Source organism: Topomyia yanbarensis, chromosome 2 (genome assembly GCF_030247195.1).
Source record: "Topomyia yanbarensis strain Yona2022 chromosome 2, ASM3024719v1, whole genome shotgun sequence".
NCBI classification, from domain to species: domain Eukaryota; kingdom Metazoa; phylum Arthropoda; class Insecta; order Diptera; family Culicidae; genus Topomyia; species Topomyia yanbarensis.
The window spans coordinates 162,124,440-162,151,188 of NC_080671.1; the positions used below are offsets into that span (position 1 = coordinate 162,124,440).

General features: G+C 37.3%; 1 protein-coding gene across 1 annotated transcript in view; it reads left to right on the top strand.

Annotated features, from left to right (window-relative positions):
* Nucleotides 1–26,749, top strand: part of LOC131681941 (uncharacterized) — a 113,824-nt gene that overhangs the window by 45,144 nt on the left and 41,931 nt on the right. The window contains exon 3 of the mRNA XM_058963043.1: nt 14,103–14,839. Within this exon, the coding sequence (XP_058819026.1) occupies nt 14,103–14,839 (737 nt within the window). The remainder of the gene's footprint in view (nt 1–14,102; nt 14,840–26,749) is intronic.

A 26,749-nucleotide genomic window follows, 5' to 3' on the forward strand; every position in this document is an offset into this window, starting at 1 on the left:
TATAAACTAATTCACTAACAAAAGCATTTATATTTCTAAATGTGAAGGTGGAATGTGACATCTTTCAAATTTTAGAGCATAAGAGAACTGCGTAATATTTGTTTGAAATTGAATTTGAACCGGAAGTAACTGAATGAATGCGCTACATCGAACTAATGAAGCACGGTGATCCTAAAAAGATGCTAGTGAATGAAGTGAGTTAGCTGTGGACAGGTATAACATAAAAAATATGCATAATTAACACGCACATTTAATCGCATAAAACCACAACATGTACTCCAAATCAATCTTCAAACAAAACATATACTCCAAATCAAAATCAAGCAGATACTTTTTTTTTAATCTTCCCAAATGAATCACTGAAACAATCAAGAGTCGATTCTTTTTCGCGCACTAAACTGAATCGGGATCTCTAATTACACAATACATTTTCACAAACAAAGCATTTGATTGCTACATTGTCCTAGCGTGTAAGGCGAAGCCAGTTAGATTTTATGAATTTTGATGAAATTAATTAGAATGTACTTAACAAAAAATTAAGTCAAGTGCAGATCTGATGAAAAATCCAGAAACATATTTTAAATAGACATGTTGTACTCTCCTCTAAGTCGATGATTTCTTAAACAAATATCTACTCAATCGTCGGAAACGCTTGCATTTGCCAATATTTGCTCTAAGACTGCATCGTACATTCCAGAACTTCTAACATTCCCTTGCTCGTTACCCCTCGAGGCTACTTTCCTTTCATCATTATCCGTTTGGTTCTCACTGCAATGTATCCTTCGGTTTCAACGAAAGCGATTTCTGTTTTGATTGCATGATCTTGATTATCCTTTCACCCGACTGCTCGAGTCGCAAAAAAGTTCCTCCCACATCGAGACGCCCAGTCATACAGTAGGGTGATGTGCCTATTATGGCAGTAGAGCCTATTGTGACCCTATTTCGTACCCCTTGGTTTCGAACCAAGCATATGAGATAATGACACTATCGATTTGGCTAAAACAGGTGAGAAAAAATAAGCTATAGTTATATTCTTTATTTGTTGTGCACATATGTATTTAGAACTATCCTCTAAATCCAACTTTTAATTAAAACAAAATCACCTTATTGAAATATCTATTAATCCGCCTCACTCACGTAGTGAACCGAAACTGGATGCAACGGCGCTTAGCAAAATAAACACTTACGAGCCAGCATTTACCGCCTCATATCTCGTTATTCCGGCACAAATATACCAAACATTGCATTGATACATACCTTTATTTTAGCTGGAGAACCTTTTTACGATAATATCACTTTAAAATCACTCGTCAAACACTAGAATAGACCTAGTGTTATAATAGGATAAAACTAAATACGGGGGTTCCTATTATTGGCATGTTTTGCTGATACACTACCACAATCAAAACCAACTTTTTGCATCCATCATACAGAAAAGAATCACCAGTGCGGCCAAACCAAAACATGAACTTGTAAATATAATGTAATGCAATTTCAGATATAAGTAATCAATTATTTCAAGTTATTCAACTAATTGTTGATTGCAGATATTTTATTTTCATCTGCACATACAATTCGGATCGGGAGAAAGCAATGTGTGATGTGAAACTTGTCATTCCAGTTGCTAACCTTCGAATGGTTTTTTTCAGCGTGCGCAATTCTGGGCGCTCTTCTACTAACAGCTGATGAGTTTCATTGATGTGCGTGATGTTTACGTTTGTTTTGATCGGCTGAAAAAAGCAGAACGATTCGTTTTACAAATCACACGTTGGCGTGCATGATCTGGATATCTAGTTAGAATCGACGCAAATGGAATATGAGGCATTGCGTTTCAACTAGATTGTTTTTAGATGAGGTGGAAATTGGCACACCCATGAGGCGATAATTGAATCGTTGAGGTGGGAATAGATGCACAGAATAGAACATTTATTTTCATTTATGCTGAAAATTGAGACAATTCTGCTAAATAAGCATTATATAGATGTTTAAGAAACAGTACACTGATACTTTATTCTGAGAAAGGTTATAGATAATATGGCTTCTTTTAAAGTTGTTCAAAAAATAGTGCGACCCTCTCCCTATTGGTGCCAAAATAGGCTCATCACCCTATGTACCGCCATCAGTCTACGGCTCATGTTTGCCAATTTGATAGTAACCCTTTCCGCTTCGATGCGCTTTTCCGTTGAAGGGCAGACATAAATTCATTCAAGTGTTGAAAGCAACAATCATTGTATTTAATACGCTTCTCGCAGACGACGTATTTAAAAGCATTTGGCAAGTGTTTCACTATATATTTTCCGGTATATAGGAAATCGAGAAAAGATAGATACTAAGAATGGGTGGGCGCTCGCTTAGTAAATTTCTAAAACGTCGTTAACGGAAGCAGTTTCATAGTTGATGGATTTATAGATTCTTCACCGGGAATCACTCCTGCTTAAATTATAAATTAGTATTCTAACAGAATTAAAATATGCAATTTTTCGGAGTTACAATCCAAAGTTTTTCGAGTCATAGCGTTTCGATATTCAACCTCAATTAACTGAGAATTATATTAATATATTAGTATCATTTATATTGGTTTGCAACTTTTGGGAAATGCTCGAAGCACACCAATTACACAACGGGAAAAGAACAAGTCCCGCCGGCTGCCCATATCATATAAAACTAATATCAGTAAGTTGCAGTCAATTTCGCATAAAAAGATCATATCGATTAGGACAACGATTACCATATCCATAACCATCAGATAGCGATAGAAGCATGAAAAGGCAACAGTCCTTATCGATTGCCTATGTCAATAAACACCGATATGGTATGCATCATCGTCGGCAGACTTATCAATCAAGCTCCCATCATACAAGTGCGCGATATTCGCGAATGATAATAATTGACCAATTGGCTTAACTGAGTAGAAGTGCTCCCATTTGGGAGACAACACGCTATTCAGTTTGATTTGCAAACCCAAACGTGCGACAAGTGGTTGGTTGATTTTTTTTTTTTGGTTCACTCTCTTATCGGCACGTGTATTATCAAATTATCAGAGGGGAATTCTTTGTAGCACAAATTTATGTGAAATTGCAATACGCTGTTTGTTTAGATTCGGTTAGTTATGACAAAGAGTGGCACTTAAAGATACAAAAAATACTTTCATAATCAAGCACTATCTGTTGTGATTGCCAAATGATAGATGAAGCGAATCGGTAATGATTTTTTGCTGAAGTTGTTTTGATTGGGAAGAAGTTATCAGTATGAACAATGCACCCAAAACTAATTTTTTTGCTTTTCTCCCTTCATGGCCTAAAGTAATGTGGCTTTTGCGAAACCTATTTTTGCGAAGATAGAGGGCTCTCTTTTCCATAAAACTTTCTTGATTATATATTTTTACGTTGAAAAGTTGGATTTGAATGTTTCGTGTTCCTTTCGTCAGTAACTGACACCAATTTGCTGTCAGTTAGATGACATATCCAAACCAACACCAGTTAGACACTTAATCCAAACAGTTCACACAACATGTGTAAATGTATACCAAAAATAGTATCGTTGATATATGCATTTCTAATTAATCTCTGCATCTTTTTTCTTTACTAGGCATGTTATGATTTTTTTTACTATATCATAAATTAGGTTCATACTAACACTCACTACAACGATTAATTGCATATTCTCTAATATACAAACAAAAGCTCGTGATCTTCGCGTAACACAAATCTGTTCACAAAGGAGAACATGCAATTGCAATTATCTACACATATCGACGCCCGCGATCTTGCCAACATTTAAACACCCAGTTAATTAATTGAATGTTGTAGCACCTACAAACTTACGAACGCGGTCTCAAGCATTAACCCTACACTTGCGCGATCGTGTATCAGTCATGTCCGGATGTCTCTACCCTCGGTCCTAGCAGCATAGCCTCATGGTTTCAGTTGGACCAATAAAAAAAATGACGCTCATATTCACTAGACACACATTCCATGGCGACATGACCGGGAACTCTAGTGATACGGGTAAACTGATTCTGTTTTAGCATCTGTGCCATGTACTAAAAATTAAGCACCAGTTTCACGATCCGCTCGCGATCATTCAAGAATACATGCAAATATAAGAATGTCCACATGATTATAAAATCGAATTTATGCACGCGAAGTTACATACACACTAGCGCAAGCGACAAACACGTTAACATACAAACGCTTGAGCCCTTCGTGATCATCCACGCACACCTACACCCGCGAACTTGCAAACATGGAAACACATGAACATGAAAACTAAGTAAACGGTTTAGCAATTATAAATTTACAAACGCGATCCCAAAAGGGATAAATTTACAAACGCGATCCCCAACCCACAAACGTCCATGTTCGCGAGATAATGACTCGGTTACGTCCGGTAGTCCTATCCTAGTAGCACAGGTCCAATGTCTTCAGGTTGACCAAATAAAAAAATGACGCCCATATCCGTTAAACAACGCGCTCCATTGCGATGAAAACATCGGATTTATACACGCAAAGTCACATACGCTAAACAAACACGTTAGCATACAAATGCTTGAGTCCTTCGCGATCATTCACGCAAGCTACACCCGCGATCTCGCAAACATGATAACATGAATATCATGGTGAGAAAGTGAATTCTTTCCTGAGTTTTACAGATGTTTTCATACTTTGATGTCTTCTGTAAAGTTTTCTAGAATTGCATACTGCATCTTTTAGGATAGGTACCTTAATTTTTCTTAAGGTGTAACTGTCATATAAAAAATGTTTTTACCTCTGCAACAAAAAAATCTTTTTTGCTCGGAATTTTGTAAGCAATTTATTTTGAACAACTTTGGTGAACATATCCGCTACCTGCATATTTTTCCTTAAGATATATGTACGTTGCACCTTAAAATCAATTCTTCAACTTTTTCTTCTAGACCATATTTTTTGTTTTGGTATATTCTAGAAAGTTTTAGAAATCGTCAAAACATATAACTTTTCTAAAAACTCAAATGATGTATGACGTATGATTCGGGATCTAAATCGATTTTTCTTTGAAAATAGCTCTTTTATTTCATAAAATTTCTCAAAACTGTGAAACTTTGTGAACCAACTTAGCTCGATTAGATTCGTCATGCAGTGTAGTACATGTAAGCGAAGTATTAGTATAGTATAACAATCCGGACTTTCTGTTTTTTTTATTTTCACACATTCTTACATTTCTTATAATTTTATGCGATAATGCATGGATATTTCACAGTATCTCTAGAACACCCATTAGTAAATCAACATGTTCATTATTACCATCGCTCGTCATAATACAGAACACTTAATTCAATGCAAAATACACGTTCTATTATCAACAATCAATATGCAAAAACAATAAAAGTATTTTGAGCATCAAATTGCTTACCATCACTAACATATCCGATCAAAAACATTTGAACAGTAATCTAATAATTGATAGTATTGGCAATATGAATATTTTTTTTATGATTAATGGAAAATAAATCATAATGATACTGATAAATGATAAAAGCTATGTGGATTTTTCAGTAACTGGATTATTGCTGTTACTTAAACATGTATTTTCCCCATTTACTGCTTCCTGAAGCTCGTTTTGTATGCATCAATAGTCTGATGAATTTATTGTGATTGTTTGATTCCCTAAATAAACTAAATGTTTTACATATTTAATTTTTTAAGCATTATGTTCCTTGAACTGTAAATTGAAAGGCAAGAATAAAGTATCGTATTAAATCTCACAAGAATGAGGGAATATTGCCAAAATATAAAATCTTTCCAAGATTAATAGTTTTTATCATTCAATATTGAATACTTCTTATATATAATTATTAATTTAGATTCTTTTATTGTTTATGCATGTTTATTGCTGATAATAGAATGTATATTTTGCATTTGGTGTTCTGTATTATGACGAACGATAGTAATAATGAACATGTTGATTACTAATTTACTAAAGATACTGCGAAATATCCATGCATTATAGTATAAAAAATGTTTGAAAATCAAAAAAACCGGAAAGTCCGGATTGTTATACTTCACTTACATGTACCACACGGCATGACGAATCTAATCATGCTAAGTTGTGGTTCACAAAGTTTCACAATTTCGACAAATTTCATGATATAAACGAGCTATTTTAGAGAAAACCCGATTTATATCTCGAAGTATACGTCATACATCATTGGAATCTTCAGAAAAGTGTGTTTTGACGATATCTAAAACTTTCTAGAATATACCAAAATTTAAAAAAACTATGGTCTAAAAGAAAAAAGTTGAAAAGTGCAACGTAAATATCTCTTAAGGAAAAATATATAGGTAGCGGATATGTTCACCAATGTTGTTCAAAATAAATTGCTCTAGAAGTTTCCGAGCAAGAAAGAAATTTCTGTTGTTGAGCCAGAAAAAACCTTTTAAATGACAGTAACACCGTAAGAAAAAATATTTATCCTAAAAGATGCAGAGTGCAATCCTAGAAAACTTTCCTGAAGACAGCAAAGCATGAAAACATCTGTGAAACTCAGGAAAGATTTTTGAGCGTCTTTTTTACAATTTGGAGCCACTGTGTGACGGCCCGCATGACCATCCAAGAACACACGCGAATATGTGAATGGCCACATGGTTACAAAATCGAATGCATACACAAGAGCACACGTGACAAACGCGTTAACATACGACCGCTTAAGCCCTTCGCGATCATCCACGAACACCTACGCCCGCGATCGCGCAAGCTTGATAACACCCCGGTAATAAGGTTACATTTTATTACTTACGAAGTTACAAACGCGGTTTCAAACGCGAACCCACAAACGCCCTCGTTCGCACGATCATGAATCGGTCACGTCCGGCAAACTTTACCCTGCGTCCTAGCAACTTAGGTGTACACATTCAGTTGGCCAAATCAAAAAAACAACGTTCTTACCTACTAGACAACAGTTTCACTGCGACATGACCGGGAACTCTAGTGATATAAAAAAAACTATCTTTCTTCTAGTATCTAAACCGTATACCGGCCGCGCGCGATCATCACGCGAATATGCGAAAAGGCGCACGGTCATAAAATAGAATTTATGCGCGCGAAATTACATACACGCATTGATGTACCAAATAGGGTTTTTATAATTTTTGGGTAAAAACTCAAGATTTTTTCCCGGTTTAAATGGTTTTTTCATGGGAAGATTGGGTTTTTTGCAATTTTTTGATATTTTTATAACTGAACATTTATGTATTGTTTTCAAAACATTTTTTTTTATTTGTCAGCATTATTGTCATTAAGTTTTGCTTAAACCTGAAAATTTTGATAAGTTTTGACCAATTTAATCATTGTCTAATCGCTGATCCCGCATTTATTTACAAATTTTGTAGTTAAATAAGTGATATGCTAACTTTTCAACATGTTCCTAGCAAAGTCGATTGCGTTTCTTACTGTGAAGGTACCGTAAACCGGGGTGACTTTGATCATCGAGGTGACTTTTTCGGGATCACTCGAAACTTTTTTCGTAGATCGCTTATTAAACCAGAATAGTCTACCGAATCATTTTAATTTGAAATGATTTTTACTCTATACTTATAAAAATACTGATTTGATATACTTTTTGAGTACATTGTTCGGTTTTTGGGTCCAAAATCTACGAAACACCGAAATTTGACTTTCCCTTATTTTTACGAAGCTTCACAAAGCGTCTATTTTTTATAAAACAAATAAATCTCATATTTGAGCAAGAGTAATAAATTACAAGCGAGTTTTTATTTTCCTTTAGATTGGGATGTGGCAAATTTAGTTTCAAGAGTTTGTTTATTTTAAATATTTTTTTTGTGAAACTAGTTGGCAATTATTTAAAATTATTTTAAGCTAAGATTTGCACATTTTTTATTGTTCAATATTCCAACGTGTTCAAATAGGTGAAACTTTTTGTACATTGATAAAGCACTGAAATAAAACCATTTTAGCAGTTTTAAAGGTTTCAGAATATTTTATACTAGTTCGACACAAATTATACGAATTTTGGTTACTCGAATTGCACAGTACATTAAAATACTTTTTATAATGCTAATTAACATCTATTTAATAATGAGTATCTTTCCAGAATTAGTTTAAACAAACATTTGAATGAAAAACATTGACATCAACAACTTAATGTGGGTGAACATGCAGGTTATCAAAGTCACCCCGGAATACGAACACGAGCTTCAACTTGAAATTATTTTTGAAAATATAGCTGTAAGCGGACAATTTTAGGTAAAACAGCCTAATCTTGTTCTCCATACATCAGTACATGGTTTAAAAATATGAAACTTGAAAAAATGTGTTGCGTCTAAAAATATGTAATGATTACTTCGAAAAGTGATCAATGTCACCCCGGTTTACGGTAGGTATTTTGAATGAATACTTTCCTAATTTCGTTGAAAGTGAAAGTCGAACATTCATTCTGATTTTCATTAGTCAGAGTGACTATGGTTATTGTTCGCTATATAAAATTTGTTTATATTAGACATTTAAAACGAACCAGAATATTTGGCTGCGGACTAAATGAGACACCGAAAATAAAAATCGCAAACAGAACATGCTTCGTACAACCCCTATTAAATATAGTAGAATGTAAATATAGGATGTAAACTTCATGCGTAAAAATCGTACAGGAGCTCTTCGATATAAGAGTCGATTTAAAAAACCTTTAGTATAAAAACCCTAAAATATATCCGATTCTTACAAAGGACTTTTTTATTCGACTTTTTATCTTGAAACTAACGTTATACGAATTTTCCTGCGAGAGAATTATTCTTAGTGGTTCATCGTTGTCTACGTTTTTGGGTGAGAACTTTCTAAGCGATTTTTATGTTGAAGAACCCCTGTCCTATTTTTACGCTTGATTCTTTTTACATTCTAAGATATATTTTAAATGGGTTCTGCAAGGCATCCTTGCGACTTTTATTGTCGGTTGTTCGAATTTAAATGCTAGTTTTTTTTAAAACATCAAATGAACCTCATAAAATCTATAAAACGAAAAAAATCCGGGTTAAAATGATTTGGGAAAAAACCCTGTTTAAACCCAAAAATAAAAACCTGGAAAGATGGATTTTTTCCCAGCGGTACATCACTGCATACACGTTAGCACACGCTACATACAAACATACACGCAATCGAACACGTTAACGTACAAACGCTCGAGTCCTTCGCGATGATACACGTGCTCGCGAAATCCCTACGCCCACACATATCTGAACCGTACAATGAATATCACATTCAGAATCACGGCCCGCTACAATTGGCCTTAAGCAGTGATTAATTGGGCGCCATTGCCTGTCTCGTCTGCAAATTGTAGTATGTGATTCTGACGGGGAGCCTTTTCGAGAATCTAGCTCTACCTACAGCTCCAGTAGGACAACTCGAAAAAAAAAATAATAAAACATGTTGGAAATGTAGAAATTATGTGAATTGAATTATTTATTACTTTTTATGTTTTTAGGAGTAGGGAAAAGCCCCTTTGAGTGAAATTTCATTTAATCTCCTTCTCAAAATGGCATAAAAATGATACTTGTCTTTTCCAAAATATGTATATACAATAAATTCTTAAACTATTTTAGCTCTCTCGGTTGAAAATTAAACCATAACGGAGCTGTGCTTCATCTTGATTCAGTCATCGTCGGTTATCCATTGCGTACCCGTAAAGACATTAGAATCACTAGTTTACAGTGATTTGTATCCTCACAATTTGTATCCTCACAATATCATTTCCGTAGTAAAATGGCCCGATGAAAACGAAAATGCGATTTAAAAAATTCTGTATGGAATAAATTTTGAGATATTGCGAAAAAATCCGTTTTTGTATTTTAAAAAATCGGCCCTTCACTTCATCACAAATATCTCCGGTTGTACTCTACCGATTTTAATGATTTTAATATCATTTGATCGATAATTGCAAGACCTATCAATTATTCCTAGAACATTTTTTGATCACTATTACAATTAAATCTCTATTCAGTAAATAATTAAAAAATAATTACTATTTCTTGCAAAATTTTGGATTTTTTTATTTGACGGTAAATTACTCAAATAAGAACGATTTATTAAATATTTTTTATTCGTGGGTATTGAAATATGATACATTACGAAAATAATGAGCGGTTGTTCATTGGAATCTAAATAAAAATATAGAAGTTATGAGTATTTTTGTAAAACATAGAAAAAGTCAGTTTTTTAGAGTTTTGCGTTTCTCATATAGAAAGGTTATGCAATCGGTCGGAATTTCGACTTTTCAACCGAGGCCCACAGGGCCGAATATCTTATACCATTCGACTCAGTTCGTCGAGATCGTAAAATGACTGTATGTGTGTATGTATGTATGTATGTACATGTGCATGTGTCAAACAATCTCACCGACTTTTCTCAGAGATGGCTGGACCGATTTGTACAAACTTAGTCTCAAATGAAAGGTACTACCTTTCCATCGGTCGCTATTGATTTTTTATTGATCCGATTTCCGGTTCCGGAGTTACAGATCGAAGAGTACGATCACACTGCAAATTCATATATACACTGGTATCACCATGATGTCAAAATGATGCAATACATATTAACATGTGTGCAACATTGCTAGGATTTGCGTGTCTAGATCATTGATGACCCACCGAAGTCGCTTTGACCACATTGGCCACCTATTATGGTTCTTAATGCCCCGGGGAACTTACCAAGTCCCTACGTTAATGTCATACCTATTTCTCAGCGAATTCTTTACCGACTTTTACAAACTTAGTCTCAAATGAAAGGTACAACGTTCCCATTGGCTGCTGTTGAATTTCGAAGTGATCCGATTTCCGGTTCCAGAATTACACGGTGATAAGCACGAACCCGCAGCAAATCCCGATTTCAACGTATACGGCAATGAATGTAAAAAGGTGAAATTTTTTCCAAAATGTTGCCACAACTGCTTGGATTTGTAGCTCTAGGTCACTAACAATTATTCAAAGTCGCGTTAGCCACATTGGCCACCATCAGCGGTTCCGGAAGCCCCGGCGGAAGAATCCAAATTCAGAATAACAGGTACATCCATTTCTCAGTTATGACTGGACCGATATGACCAAACTTGGGTGTTACGTCACTTAAAACTGTTATTAAATTTTATTTCTATTCGACTTCCGGTTACGACTTCGATGTGTCATCAACGATCTGGACTCGCAAATACATGTAATGTTGCACACATTTTAATATGTATTGCATCATTTGGACATCAAGTGGTACCAGTTTATATATGAATTTGCAGTGTGATCGTACTCTTCAATCTGTAACTTCGGAACCGGAAATCGGATCAATAAAAAAATCAATAGCGATGGAAAGGTAGTACCTTTCATTTGAGACTAAGTTTGTACAAATCAGTCCAACCATCTCTGAAAAAAATCGGTGAGATTGTTTGACACATGCACATATACATACATACATACACACACATACAGTCATTTTACGATCTCGACGAACTGAGTCGAATGATATAAGATATTCGGCCCTGCGGGCCTCGGTTGAAAAGTCAAAATTCCGACCGATTGCATAACCTTTCTATATGAGAAAGGCAAAACTCTGAAAACAGACTTTTTCTAGGTTTTACAAAAATACTCATAAATTCTATATTTTTATTTAGATTCCAATAAACAACCGCTCATTATTTTCGTAATTGATCATATTTCAATACCCAAGAATAAAAAATATTTAATAAATCGATCTTCTTTGAGTAATTTATCGTCAAATAAAAAAAAAATTCAAGATTTTGCAAGAAATAGTAATTATTTTTTAATTAATTACTGAATAGAGATCTAATTGTAATAGTGACTAAAATGTTCTAGGAATAATTGATAGGTTTTGCAATTGTCGATCAAATGATATTAAAATTATTAACATTGGTAGAGTACAACTGGAGATATTTGTCATGAAGTAAAATACAAAAACCGATTTTTTCGCTATATCTTAAAATCTGTTCCATACAGAATTTTTTCAATCGCATTTTCGTTTTCAGCGGGCCATTTTACTACGGAAATTATAAAAAAAAGTTGAGGATATCACAACTTTTTGAAATTTGTAAACTGGTGATACATGAAGAATCAAAGTTTGATATTTGATTTTAAAAGAAATTCAAATATGATTTTGAGAATAGCTAAGTCTCTATTACTCAATACATCTCTTATAGAGTGGAAAAAGGTCTCCCAGTAGAAGAAAGAGCAGAAAGAAAATGGTGTCTAGTTTCAGAATATCGAGGACAACGTAAAGTTATGTGATCAATATCTTCATAAGATTCTGAGCATTGGCATAGATTTGTTTCAATAATATTAATGCGATAAAGGTGACTTCTGCATTAGAAATTATGTGATTATTTACAGTCTTTCCACCCAAGTATAATAAGAAACAGAAGCAAGACTTATTCAAAATTGACAAAACGAAGAATTAGATATTTGAGCTATTTTTGAAGTTCGAAAATACAAGAAATAATATTTTTGACTAATATGTAATAACATAAACTAGCATCAGCTACAAATTTATGCATTTTATTTTCAGATTTTCCCAGCCACATGCTTACACAAGGTGATGCTTATTCGGATGATCCATTAGTGTTATTATTATTATTATTGATTTATCAATTATTATTTTTGTTTGATAAAAAGTTCTTTATAGGGTAACTGTGCCGCAATTCATCTTAGCTCCTTCAACCTATTTGAATAAATTAGTTATAGTAGTGTTTGCTATCTCTATTCAACGCAGTAGGTCAAATGATAGGATGAATAAGGGTGCGTTGTACTCGACTATTTTTTTCACTCAAATGCGAATGTTCCACATTTTCCAAACCAGATTTTTTATGTTAACCCTTAAATGCATGCATTTCATTTTTCTTTGGTACTCATTTTTCTGAATGAATACGATCTATACCTCTTGTTGAAGCTTTATATCATAAAATTCGGTATGTTGTCAAATGGCAACATTATGCATTTAAGGGTTAAGGAACGCAACACGGATGCTGAAAACCTATGTAAGCGCAATCCACTTACTGTAAACCGAGCTACAATCGAAATAGTGTGACATTCTGACTAATGAGATGAATAAGGTCTCGTCTACCTCAGTTATTATCCTGTTTATGATAATGAAGGCCTTATACGCTATATTTCGGGAAATATGTTTAAATATTAGCGAACGCTCAAACGTTGACAGAATGTCACTTTCATTTCATATACGTGTACACACGCACAAACAATACCACCCTTTTACTGTAACGTATGTCAGTCACGGCAGCTTAAGGAGTGGCCATCGCTTTGATAGTACGTCCGTAAAACCGGGGATAAATTAATGCAATAGGTGCTGTTATCCCTACCCATAAGGTGGGTTTGTTTTGACGGGCGCTCAAACTTGATTTAATTACCCCTATGTCACTTGTTCTATGCTAATACTGTTTGAGAATGGCTTTTTTGTGTAATTTGTAATGTCTACCACAGCTGAAGGGAGTTTCACTTTCGCTGGGGTAACTTTTTTCTGAGCGATCAAACATAGTTTACGGCAGAGTATTTTCTGTTGCATATTAGGATGATTCGCGTCGCTATCTTGGTGGCACACCGTAGTAACGCTTGTTTTTCATGGAACGAATCATAAAGTTGATGGTTGTTTGGCAATATAATGGAAACCGGTGTTGTGTTCTCCTAATAAAACCCCTACGTCAGCGAATGTGTATATGTACATCACCATGAAAGAGATCAGTGATAGAATATTAGCTGATGACATCAAGTCCATTAGCTAGAGCGACTAGGTGAAGGCACAATATAACAAAATTTATTTTTCGCACTGACGTTGCAGAACAACACAACACATTCAATTGTTATCCTGTCGGTTTGAAAAAATATTTTCCTTGACAAGGAAAAACCACATCAAGGTATTAATTTACCTGAACCATATCGATTCTCCCTCTCTCTCATCGGTTGTTTTCTACTTGCTTTACGAAATGCGTTGCTATGATTTCACTTCGATCGATGTCATTCAAATGGTCTGAAATAACAAACATTTTGAACGTGTCGTCGTTATTTCACTACTGCATCGTAATAACATACGATTGTTGTGCTTTTTATTTTCAGAATCTGACGTATACTATCCCATGTCAAAGCTTCATCTCAGCATCCCCACTGCCAAGGAATCATACATCATTCTGCGAGATCATCCTTTACTTAACCTCTCTCCATTCCACGATGGCAAAGCTAAACAGTACCGTTACAAAATCGACAGTTCAGCAGAACGATACCTAAAGGTTGATCCCGATTCCGGTGATGTTTGGATCGAATCTCATTTTCTCGATCTGCGAAATTCAACGGAATTCATCATTTCCGCCACGAGCAAAGCAAACATTCTTCTTTTTAGCCTGACCATCACACCAGTTCCTCTTGGGGAAAATCTGCTGGCTAACTACTGTGAAACTCGTCTTGATGAGATTTGCTTCTGGAAAGCTGCCTCCTACAAAATTAGCGAAAACGAACCACCTGGATTTGAAATTGGTCCGCTTGGTCCGAAGCTGTATCAACAGCTTTGCCGGACAAAATCAGTCACCTACGCTCTTACCAATGGCACTGCCTACCTCTACGAACGAAACGGTTCAATCTACAGCAGCACTTTTCTCGACCACGATTCACCCCGTCCTGGCCCTTTGCTTCGGGCCAATGTACGCTGTACGGTGGAGATGGGCGGAAAAAATATTCCCCTGCTACTGAACCGAACCGTTGACGTTACAGTTTTGGATCGGAACGATAATCGGCCTCGCGTTGAACACGCCACTAACACACATATCGAGCTGCACCTGGATGATCCCCATATTAGTCGGGTGAGTAAAGTTTTATCGTCCATCTTTCTGCGGGAGTCGTTTTAGTAACTATAGCTATTCCATTATAATGTGGGTAGACGCGTCTGATGTATTTTATTTTGCTGGTGCCAAATGACATCTTACATAAGGATGAATGTTTCAAATTCTGAAAATGCGGTTTGGATGCATTGTTCATCGGTGGAAACAGCAAAACTAATTTACATCTACGTTAATTCGGTAGCTTATACTCACGAGCAACAATTATTTATAATCAAATAATAAATTATTTTTTACGATTTAGTCAAATGAGTATATAATAAATAATCTTTTAATCACTGATGTATATTACGAAAACGAAATTTCAGAACATAACAACTATGTGATAGATACTGATTTCCATAATTATCGTTATGAATCTTGAGGATCTTCGAATTGATACGACTCCAAGTGCGATTTCTCCGATTTAAGTGGGTTTTTTCATGAACACTCAAAGCTTACCCAGTTTTTCGATTTTTCAATGTATTGACATTTGATATTTTCGGTTAAACCGCTATGAATACGCATATGTTCTATTGTTTCCGCTGGGTTCGATGGTGCTTCGTTTCTCACGCCAACAAAAAAGAGATCAAGCTAACAAATTCTTGTGGTAATCAGGATACAATAAGATTTCATTTTTGGCATGCTCCCTTTTTGGCACAGTCCGATTTTGGCAACATTCTTGTTGTATATAATAAGTTTTTTAAAAATATGCAATAGATATTTTTTTGTATAAATTGATATCACATTTGACTTTATTTCCAAACATGGGAGTCATATAACCCTCAAAGGCGCAAATCATTTTTTTTTTCAAAATTTATGAAAATTGTCTCGTAGTTTCAATACATTACAGTGATAATTTTGAGATGTTTTTCGTATTGTTGTTTCAAAACAGCGTAATGCATTTAAGGGTTAACTATATTTTGCACTATACGTGTTGTATTTAATGATTTCAATAAGCATAGAAATGTATTATTTATGTATAATATAACGGGTAACAATGTAACCAGTGTCTAACGGAATCAATTTTTATAGTAAGACCCAGAGTCTGTGCACTTTAAGAGTTAATCACAGAGGAATGTGCTATACATACTGCATAATAAGACTAGTTTTGGAGAAAATTTTCAATGGAACCTTAGTAACATTGCGAGCCTCTTTCTCTTTCGATTATTACGAAGTCACTACAAACTTGGCACTAAATTTTCAGTACATATAGAAAGCTGACCATAGTGCGTCCCAAAGTCGTATTTAGGAATACGAAACTGATGGCCCCCAAATAATTTGTTTTAGCTTTATGATGTCTTTGGCAAATTTGTTAGTTTTTTTTGGCGATTTTTTCAAATGCATGGAATTATGTTGGTCCTTGCGGTTAGGGTGTTCAAAGTATCGACTGTTTAGATGTGTGAAGTTTACCTGCGCAATGCCCTACAATATAATAACACAAATAAATTGGAGCAAGTTTGCTGAATAAGCAAGGCTATCTATGATGGTTAATTTGTTATGATTTTTTTACAGATTTGTGGTAGGATAGCTCTTGAAAAATCGGGTTGCCTATGTTGATCGAATTTTCCCAACGAACTGGGCTTGGGAGCAGAACAAATAAAAAGATTTTCACCTAAAAATGTTCTTTTTAAAAATTTCACAAAACTTTGGTTTTAAACTGTGAAGTCCCGTTCCATTTTGGCGTAGGACTACGACTTTGTTTTCGATATCGAAAAATGCACGTTGCAAATTCTACAAAAATGGTATGCAACGAAAAGTGGTCCAATTTTAAACGCATATAGTTCACCATATCACAATATATTTTAAATTTTTTTGCGGATATCGCCCCGAAATACTTCTAAGAATTGATTCCAATAGATAAACCCAAAGATTTATATCATGGCATTAAAAATTTAAATAATGAACAACCTAGTCAAAATATCGCGCATTTACACACAGAAAATAGCGCTTCCTTAGTCCAACACGACAGATTTGTGTACCTAGCGCGCTACACTTCTATGAATGACGTCATCATCGATTATTTAAACGGACGGATTTCGCCGAACACGCTCACTTGCCTATTGAGCGGCAGGCAGATCACTGCGCTGTGTATTTTCACAGCCAGTGTAGCTGAGTGAGAAGTCCGTTACACTGCTTGTGGAGGTACGCTACCCAGTGAATGCGACTGAGCTTGTCCGTTCAAACACTATGCTATCTATTTGACTCCTCGATTCCTATAACACTCGCTATCTTCTTCGAGTAGAAGGTTTATGGGAGTCGTTTCAGCTATCACGTAGGCTGCTTCTGACGAGGTAGTTCGGTACGCGCTAGACACCCGCATGGCCATCAGCCTGAACGTGCTGTTCAACCGAGTTGTGTTCCTCCTCGTCTGCAGTGCCGTCACCCAAGCAGGTCCCGCGTATCTGAGCACCGATGTGAAGACACGCGCCAGTGGTCGCGTTTTACTGCTGCTGATCGCCTAATTGTTGGGCATGATCCGAGATAGTGCTGAGATCACTTTTACGGTCCTCCCGCATGCATGGTCGATGTGGCTATTGAAGCTTAGCCAGTCGGCTATCATCACTCCCAGTTGTCTACCTTCCCGCTTTCTCCGACCGAAATTCTTGCCTGCTGCACTGCCTTTCGGTTGCTTATTAAAACCTTATTAAACTCTCGGTTTTGTGGTGAGCTAACGTCAGCTTCTTCTCGCACATCCAGTCTTCCATAACATCTATCGCCTCCGTTGCGAGTACTTCTACTTCCTCTAGTGATTCGCCGATCACTAGGAGCATCACGTCGTCCGCCAAACCGACAATCTTCACGCCCTGGGGAGGCTCAGCTTCAGCACACCATCGTACATCGCATTCCAAAGAGTTGGGCCGAGTATGGAACCCTGTGAAACGTCCGCTGTTACGTTTACACTTCTTTTTCCGGCGTCAGTTTTGTAGAATAGTTGTCGGTTCTGGAAGTAGCTCCTCGGAATCCTGCAGATGTAGTCGGGAGCTCTCAGGCTGTGCAGCGAATCGGCAATTGCCGCCCAACTAGCGCTGTTGAAGGCGTTTTTTTTACGTCCCGTGTAACCACTCCACAGTAACGGTTACCTCTTCTCTTTTGCTTCTGCGCAGCCCCACAGTTTCCATGACCGTTCGTATGGAATCCACAGTGGATCTAACTTTCCTGAAACCGAACTGCATATTGGATAGTCCATTCTCACCCTCTGTGTATGTTGTAAGCCTGTCAAGGATTACTCTTTCAAGCACCTTGCCGACTGTATCCAGCAGGCATATCGGCCTGTACGCTGATGGATCTCCAGGGGCTTGCTTGGCTTCGCCAACAGCACTAGCTTTTGTCGCTTCCAGATGTCGGGGAAGTCACCATCGTCGATGCACTTTTGCAACGCGGTCCTAAACATATCCGGGTTCGATAGGATTCCTGTTTTCAGAGCCACGTTGGGGATACCGTCTGGTCCCGGGGCCTTCTTGGTTCTCAAGGCTTTTGCCACCACCATCAGCTCCTCGTTGGTTACCCGAGCTTGTTCTTCGTAGTCATACTGCGTTCCGTTTGGTATGGGCGGCCAGGCCGTCGGTTCATGCTGTGAAAACAGCGCTTCTACGATGACTCTCATCCTCTCCAGGCACCTATCCGGTGGTACTGCCAGTCCTCTTATCTTCGCCATGGCAACTCTATAGGCGTCGCCCTACGGATTTGATTTGGCGTTGCGGTAAAGCTCTTCTAGGCAGTTTTTCTTACTAAGCTTGATTTCCTTCAAGTACGGTTTTTGTTTTAGTGTTTCGGATTCTCCTCGTCAGTAACTAGCACCAACTGGGTGTCTAGTTAGACGATGTATCTAAGCTAGTACCCAAATTAGCACTAGTTAGACACTAAAATCCAAAAAGTCACACGTCTTGCGTGAACACTAAACAACTGGCTTATACCGAGTGATGTCTCGATAGTAAGCACAGAAGTTCTGTTTGCCGACGAAGAATATGAACCGAAACTGTCTTATGGTTTGAAGACCCAAACGCCTGAAATTATGCAAATTCCCAAATGGGAAAATTTTGGACGATACCAAATATTTTTGTGCATAAGGACACATACCTTACATCAAGTACGGTGTCCTTATGCACAAAAATATTTGGTATCGTCCAAAATTTTCCCATTTGGGAATTTGCATAATTTCAGGCGTTTGGGTCTTCAAACCATAAGACAGTTTCGGTTCATATTCTTCGTCGGCAAACAGAACTTCTGTGCTTACTATCGAGACATCACTCGGTATAAGCCAGTTGTTTAGTGTTCACGCAAGACGTGTGACTTTTTGGATTTTAGTGTCTAACTAGTGCTAATTTGGGTACTAGCTTAGATACATCGTCTAACTAGACACCCAGTTGGTGCTAGTTACTGACGAGGAGAATCCGAAACACTAAAACAAACACGGTACTTGATGTAACGTATGTGTCCTTATGCACAAAAATATTTGGTATCGTCCAAAATTTTCCCATTTGGGAATTTGCATAATTGATTTCCTTGTTAAGTGTGGCCCTTGCCGCCTTGCTGCAGAAGAAGACTCCATTGATTTTTGGCGATTACGAAGCCTTCATCCGCACAATAAACCACTTCCTGAAGTGGATATCTCCCCGTCGTTCAAATCGCCGCTGATTTTGCGTTATCAGCTATCCAGTTTCCATCGCTGGCCGGGATAGGTAAGGCTCCGAAATGATAGCTATATCATTTAGACTCCGCTACAGATTGTCGCAGCAAGTGTTGTGCTGTGTCACAGTGGTTGAGGTTTATTTGCGTTACCTCCACTGTGACTTCGTTGCAGTCGCCTGTTTGAAAGCCGGACATCGTGGGCCTCCTGTAACGTGTTACCTTTTTCGGTTGCGCAGATCAGATGTGGATCTTTTACATGTGGCCTTCTTCTCCGCACCTTCTGCATAATTTGCTCCTGTCAGGTCCACTGCAGTTTCTCGCCAGGTGGCCGACATTTGACACTTGCCGAAGCACACTTGCGGTCGCTGAGGGATACTCAATGGACATACCGACCAGCTAGCTTTGATCTTCCCAATTTTGAGTACCTTGTTCGCTGCTTCGACTGGAAACCTAACTGAAGCCGCTTGCGTGCCGAAAGGTCCCTCTTTCATTCGGATCATCATCTGCACTTCTCCAAGTTCGCATTCTTTTGCCAGAACTTCTCTTAGCTCTTCTTTCGAGGATATCTCATCCAGGTCCTTACATTTGATGGTTGCCTCCGGGCACAAGGCACTCACTTTCACCGCTTCGCCCATAGTTTTCTCGGAGAGCTCTTTAAAAGTAGAGCTGTTTGATTTCGGGTCCTTTTTCAATTCCAGAATCATCTCTCCGGTGCGGGTATGCCTGATTTCCTGACGTTTGAACCCAGCTCCTTGAGTACCGGGTTTGTCCTCATTGCACGCAGTACCTCCTCGTATGAGTCATCGTTAGCTTTGACTATGAGTGCTTCTCCTTTGTTTCGTCCCTTGAAAAGCTTTCGCTTTTCGGACCTATCCTTATTGTTCGCCTTTCGTTTTGTGCTGCCGACGACTTCTCATTTGGTGTTCTTATCCACATTGGTGGCTGCTTCGTTCGCTACGCGTACCACTACGCCGCGAGCCTCCTTGTATTTCTTGGAACCTCCTGGTGTCGCATCACCTGGAGAAGCTCTTGGCCTCTTCGGTGTAGAGAGGGACGTCCCCTGGGGTTTGACTTTCGCCTCGTAGGTTTACCTCACTTTCGGTGGTGCCACTGTTTGCCTTATTTCTAAGGACTTCTTGGCCATCAACAGCTCCTTTCCGGATTCCTCCGCTTTCTGCTCCAAGGTTCTCCATTCCTTGACGGCTAATCCGAGGTTTCCTTGTATCTTGATGTCCTTGTGCGCACATTACTCCTTTCGTCAACAAAGTTGTGCAGTTCGCCCATTAGTTTTTTAGCTACTGCTATACTCGGAAGGTTGGTATTTTCAACCAGGCGCTCCCCTCCTACTTTTGCTGCTTCTGTTGAAGCTGTGTGTTGTCTGTGTGTATGTGTGTGTCAAATAATGTCACTCATATTTCTCAGAGATAGCTGCAGCGATCTGCACAAACTTAGTTTTAAATGAATGGTATAACGCTCCTATAACCGGCTTTTGAATTCTTAGTTGATTCGACTTCCGATTCCGGAATTACGTTTTGAAGAGAGCGGTAACTCAGCACCCCCTTCCCTCCTCCCCACGCCCTTTCTCACTCCCAATCCCTCTCAGAGAAACCGCACACCAGTATTTTCTTCATCCCTCCCGTTGAGCACATCCCCGTTCACCCACTCCCGTCCCCATACCACCCTGCAGTTCAAAATATGTTCACATGAAGACAACATTGAACTCACACTAATTAAGCTAACTGAATATTATATATTTGTTTGTTTCAAGTGTGCAGCTTCGACATGTTGCTCATCAGGTTCGTGGCAATCATGCACTTATATTTACTTACCATGTGTAATAAGAATGTAATAGACCTTTCCACAATTTTACATTGAATGTAACCAGATATTAAGTCATTGTTAGGATATATGAGAAAGGTACAAATGTACAATAAGGTGGATTAAACCAGGTTTTTAATATTTTCGCACTACAGAGAGTATCACCTGGACCAACCGTTTTGAAATTTTGCACAGATTTTCTTCACATTATTCCACCTGTAACTACGACATGTTTTCTTAAAATTATTTTTATTATTTTTACAATAACAAGTTATACAATTTTGTTAGTCCACATCGGTTTTTACCTTTCTCATATAGAAAGGATATGCAATCACTCTGAAAACTGACTTTTTAACAGAGCCCGGAGGCCCGAGTCTCATATACCATTCGACTCAGTTCGTCGAAATTGACAAATGTCTGTATGTGTGTGTTTTCAAAACTGACTCACTTTTCTAAGAAATGGCTGGTCCGAATCGCTTATACTTGATTTCAAATTAAAGGTATAATGCTCCCATAAGCTGCTATTGATTTTTTTTATCGATCGAACTTCCGGTTCCGGAGTTACAGGTTAAAGAGTGCGGTCACCCAGCAAATTCCCATATAAAATGGTAACACCATGATGTCCAAATGATATAATTCATATTAAAAAGGGTGCAACATAACTCGGATTTGCGGGTTTAGGTCACTAATGATCATTCTAAGCAGCTTTGACCACATTGGCCACCTATGACGGTTCTTGATGCCCCCGGATACTTTCCATGTTCGTAAGTTCATATCACACCTATTTCTCAGGGAATTCTTGACCGATTTTTATAAACTTGGTTTCAAATGAAAGCTACAGTACTCCCATGGTCTGCCATTGAATTTCATTCGTATCTGACATTTGGTTCCGGAGTTACAGGATGGTTATTGCGGCCACATAGAAATTTCCCATAGGTACAATTGTATTAGGTTAAAAATCCATTTCTATTTGCAAGTCTAGATCAAATCATTTCTGTTTGCAAGCCTGGAACACTGATGTCCAATCAAAGATTCTTTGAATATAATGTCCACTGTCGACAGTTTCGTAATTTTCGGGTTCTGGAAGTATTCCAAAATTAGTCACATCGATTACTCGATGATGACTGAACCGATTTTCATAAACCAAATCTCAAATGGAGGGTATAATATTCGGTTGGGTGTTGCATATTCCATCAACCCCCTCTCAACTTCCCCTCACAGCATCTCTTTTTACATCACCCCCCCCCTCCATCTCACCCCTTTCACCTATATTCTCTTTATCCGCCATTTAGAGAATTTCGTCCCATAGCCATATATTATAAGTAAATTTGGAGTCGCTGATCTCAAATTTGATATCAAAAAGATCGGATCAATTCATCTTATAGTGATAAATTGATTTTGTCACACATTTTATGATATGAGTTTTGCCAATAGTTGGTAATAAATACGAATGAGAACATAAATAAACTATCCAATTTCATTATCGTCAATTCGGTCCTCGCGGATTAAATTTCAACATACTTTAGTGAACTGTAACTTTTTTACTACAAATTCTATATTAGATGATGGAATCTATCGACATTCTTACAATGGCTTTCAGCCATCAACTCGGTATCGTTTGTTGGTTTTAAACGACGATTTTATTAATTGTGTGTTGAGTCTAGCCTGTTTGCGATTCAGGTATACTTATCTTTAGAAAAAAGCGCTTCTTTTATAATATAACCAAATATTAAAAGACGCCTTTCTACTACGTATTCGCAAATTAATAAGTATTGATGCCTTGTTAGCTTAGTGTCGACTATCAGAGATAGTAGTTCATCAGCATTTAACTTCACAAATTTAATTATTTAGTTTAAAATCCGCTTAACCCTTGGCGACGCGATTTTTTCGTTGTTTATAGCGTTATTTTCAGCTAGTGTTTCGGGGTTACTGATTCTGATTCTGACGTCAGCAATGTAAAATTCAAAATGGCGGGTCCAATATGGCGACTGTACTTGGCTAATTTTCATGTTTTTTGCCTTTCTCATATAGAAAGTATCACTCTAAAAATCGGCAATCAAATCCCGGAGGGTCATATCCCATTCGATTCAGTTCGTCGAGATCAGCAAATGCCTGTATGTGTATGCCTGTATGTGTTTCCAAACTCACTCATTTTTCTCAGAGATGGCAGAACCGAATCTCTCAAACATAATTTCAAATGAAAGGTATAACGCTCCTATAATCTACTATTGAATTTTTTGTCGATCGGACTTCCAGTTCCAGAGTTACGCACTTCCGGTTCCGGAGTTACGGGTGCGACCATACAGAAATGTTTGCCTTTCTCATATAGAAAGGATATGCAATCACTCTAAAAATCATCAACGTAATCGTCAACCTATTTTTTTTACTGACATAAGGTTGCTAGATTTTAAGAGGGACGCTGCTAGGGGTGTGGGGGTTACTCCCTCCTCTCCTCACTGGTCACTACCCATGTAAATCCTGCTTAGATCACCCCTCAGTCAACCACCCCATCCATTACTCATACCCCTCTCCTTCTCAACCTCATCATCTTTATACAACCGCTACATCACAAAGCATCCCAAATTAAGCTGGGGAGTAGTTCGTTCGCGGGTTTTTCACCCTCCTCACACACCAATAACGCATGACAAAATTAGTTAGCAGGAAGACAACATTGAACTAATGCTGATTAGGCTAATTAAGTATGATATTTTTTATTTCAAGTGTTTCACCGTCAACAAGTAGCTCATCAGGTGCGTGGCTGGCGAGCCCTTTTGTGTAGGTGCAAAGTGTACTAAGAATGTATTAAGTATTTCCATAATTGAAACGAACATAACCAGCCATAGAATCATAGTTTGAAGAAATGAGAAAGGCACAATTGCACCACTAGGTGGATTAAATCAGGTTTTTGTCTTAAAAGTGCTAAAAAATTCAAAAATCGAGAAAAAAGAAATCTGTACTTAACTTGGAAAATAGATAAACACTGTGCACAATTTTGAAGCGATTAATCCAGTCGATTTTTAGTTATGGTTTGAAGGTCTCCATTACTTGTTAAATTTTCAATATTTTACTACGAAAATTTAAGACTCAGGAGCGTCAAACACCACCCACTCTTGTGAATGTGGTGTACGTTGCTCATGTAGTTTTAACGGGTGGAGCAAACAGCTTTCAAGATAATCAGTTAACAAGGTAATAGTTTACCTTAACGGATAAAGTAGACCAAGTGTGCATTTGCCACCTTCCATTGCAATTAGATCCTCCACTTCCTCTTTACGATAAACGACAATGAATATGCCAACGATACGGCCCCCTACAAGGGTAGGTGCTCCCTAATTCATCCATTAGTTGGAGCAACGATTCAAGCTCATTTTGTATGCCTGTTATGTTACTGTTCTTAGAATATCTGTTATGTTAGTCTTAGAAGCCATCAAAGATATTGATATTGATTATAGGCAGAATAATCAATGAAATAGTAAGGCATCATAAATAATGGGTTGGATACAGGTTCATCTACTATATGTGTGTGCTCGAGTTTAGATTGTCTCTCCCTGTGCAATGTTATCAACTGAAAATGAAAATGAGGGAAATCCTTTCATTTCCTTAATTGATTCTATCCAGATTGAGTGGTAGTTCCGTGTAGATACCAGCACTAACATGGCTAAATAATATGACTTAACTTTTTTTTTGAATATCTAAGTCAAGCTAATTGCAACTTGACTCAATGAATGGAAGATTATGTTACAATTTGAAGAACTCACGAAAAACTATCTCCGACAAATTCAACACATTCCCACTCAAATCACACTCGATTACACCCCAGTAGGCTCAACAATTTCCCCCTCTCGCCGCTGATCATGACTGATAGAATTCATGCCGTATTCCCAGAAGGCACTTTCATTGTCAAAATTCGTTCATCGAAGTTATGCTAAATTCCATCATATGCCCAACCTGTACCAACAGTGTGCGTAGATTCGGCTATGAAATTGACGTCACCACCTTCACCAGAGGGAAGTCATTTTCCACCGTTCGTATACCTAATGAGAAATTAATTCTCTAAGGCTTTTGGCATTCCACGCAGGTTCTCGCCTGACCGGTTTGCCATGTCGGCTGCTCGGCGAGTCGGTTTATTACCCACTGACAAATATAAGACTAATTAATTTTATCAGATACCCTTTTCCGAGAAAACAGCGGGAAACAGTTCGGTTCGTTCCGGATTGGCGCATTTGGTAATTTCCCGACCTACAAGTTGCTCAAAATTATTAGTTCCAAAAGTTGAAGTTTGATTCGCATGCACGCAAGGTCAAATGGATGAATTGCCATTGTAATTTGATAAATGTTTTATGTTTGAAAAATACTTGTGTCTTCCGTTTGTCTTCATATTTTCAGATTAATTTACTTTGTTTCCGGAATATTCTTTTCTTTTAAAAAAGCTGGCCGATTTAATGCAACTGTTATTGAGATGAAAAATTTCCTATATCGCTATTCCACACTACCCGTCCATAATGTTGCATAAATTGTTCGTTTCTGTGTTCGATCCGATCACAGCGGATGGAGTAATTAGCCACAAACATCTCGTTTTGTATCTCACAGAGAAATTATTTAAATTATATTCATATGATTTCAAGACAGATGAGCCATTCAAGGATATCTTGAAAGGGTTACCGCGCAAGATCAAATTTTGGATGAAATATCCTATGAATTAAAAAAAATTATTTGGCTTTACTCCTTCGCATGCTATTCTTATGAAGAGAAAGGCTAACGGAACTAACACGCTACAACGCTCTGGAATTATCTAGGGGCTTTATTTAATTAATTTTAACCGCAATGAAGTTAATAATTTGAAAGTACTAGAAAAATCTGACCCAGTGTCATAGAGGCTAAGGCTTTGGGCACAGCACTAAAATTGTCATTTTGGTTCAAATGTATGATTTGTACTGATAATTCGCACACAAAGAACGGTTGTCTGGTGAAAGAAACCACAGAAAGTAACAAATGCGCTAATTGTCGCGGAAACCATAAATCGATTTTCTGGGCATGTCCTATTGCATAAATAAATTCTGTGTGCTAATTTTTACGGAAATCGGTTAAGCCGTTTGGGAGTCTATAAATCATATACATACAAACTTTGACTTTTATATATATAGATAGATAGATAGATAGATAGATAGATAGATAGATAGATAGATAGATAGATAGATAGATAGATAGATAGATAGATAGATAGATAGATAGATATAGATATATAGATATATAGATATAGATATATAGATAGATAGCTAGATTTTATAATATGTCAATGAAGTCAAAGAATGCAAATACAAAGTACACTTTTAAAGTAGAATAAATGTTCAAAAAAATTTCTAACGGTCAAGATCATATAATTTCGAAACAATCAACTTTGAAAGTTTTACAATCTCGAAGAAGCTTTTCAACACAAAAAGCGCTTCT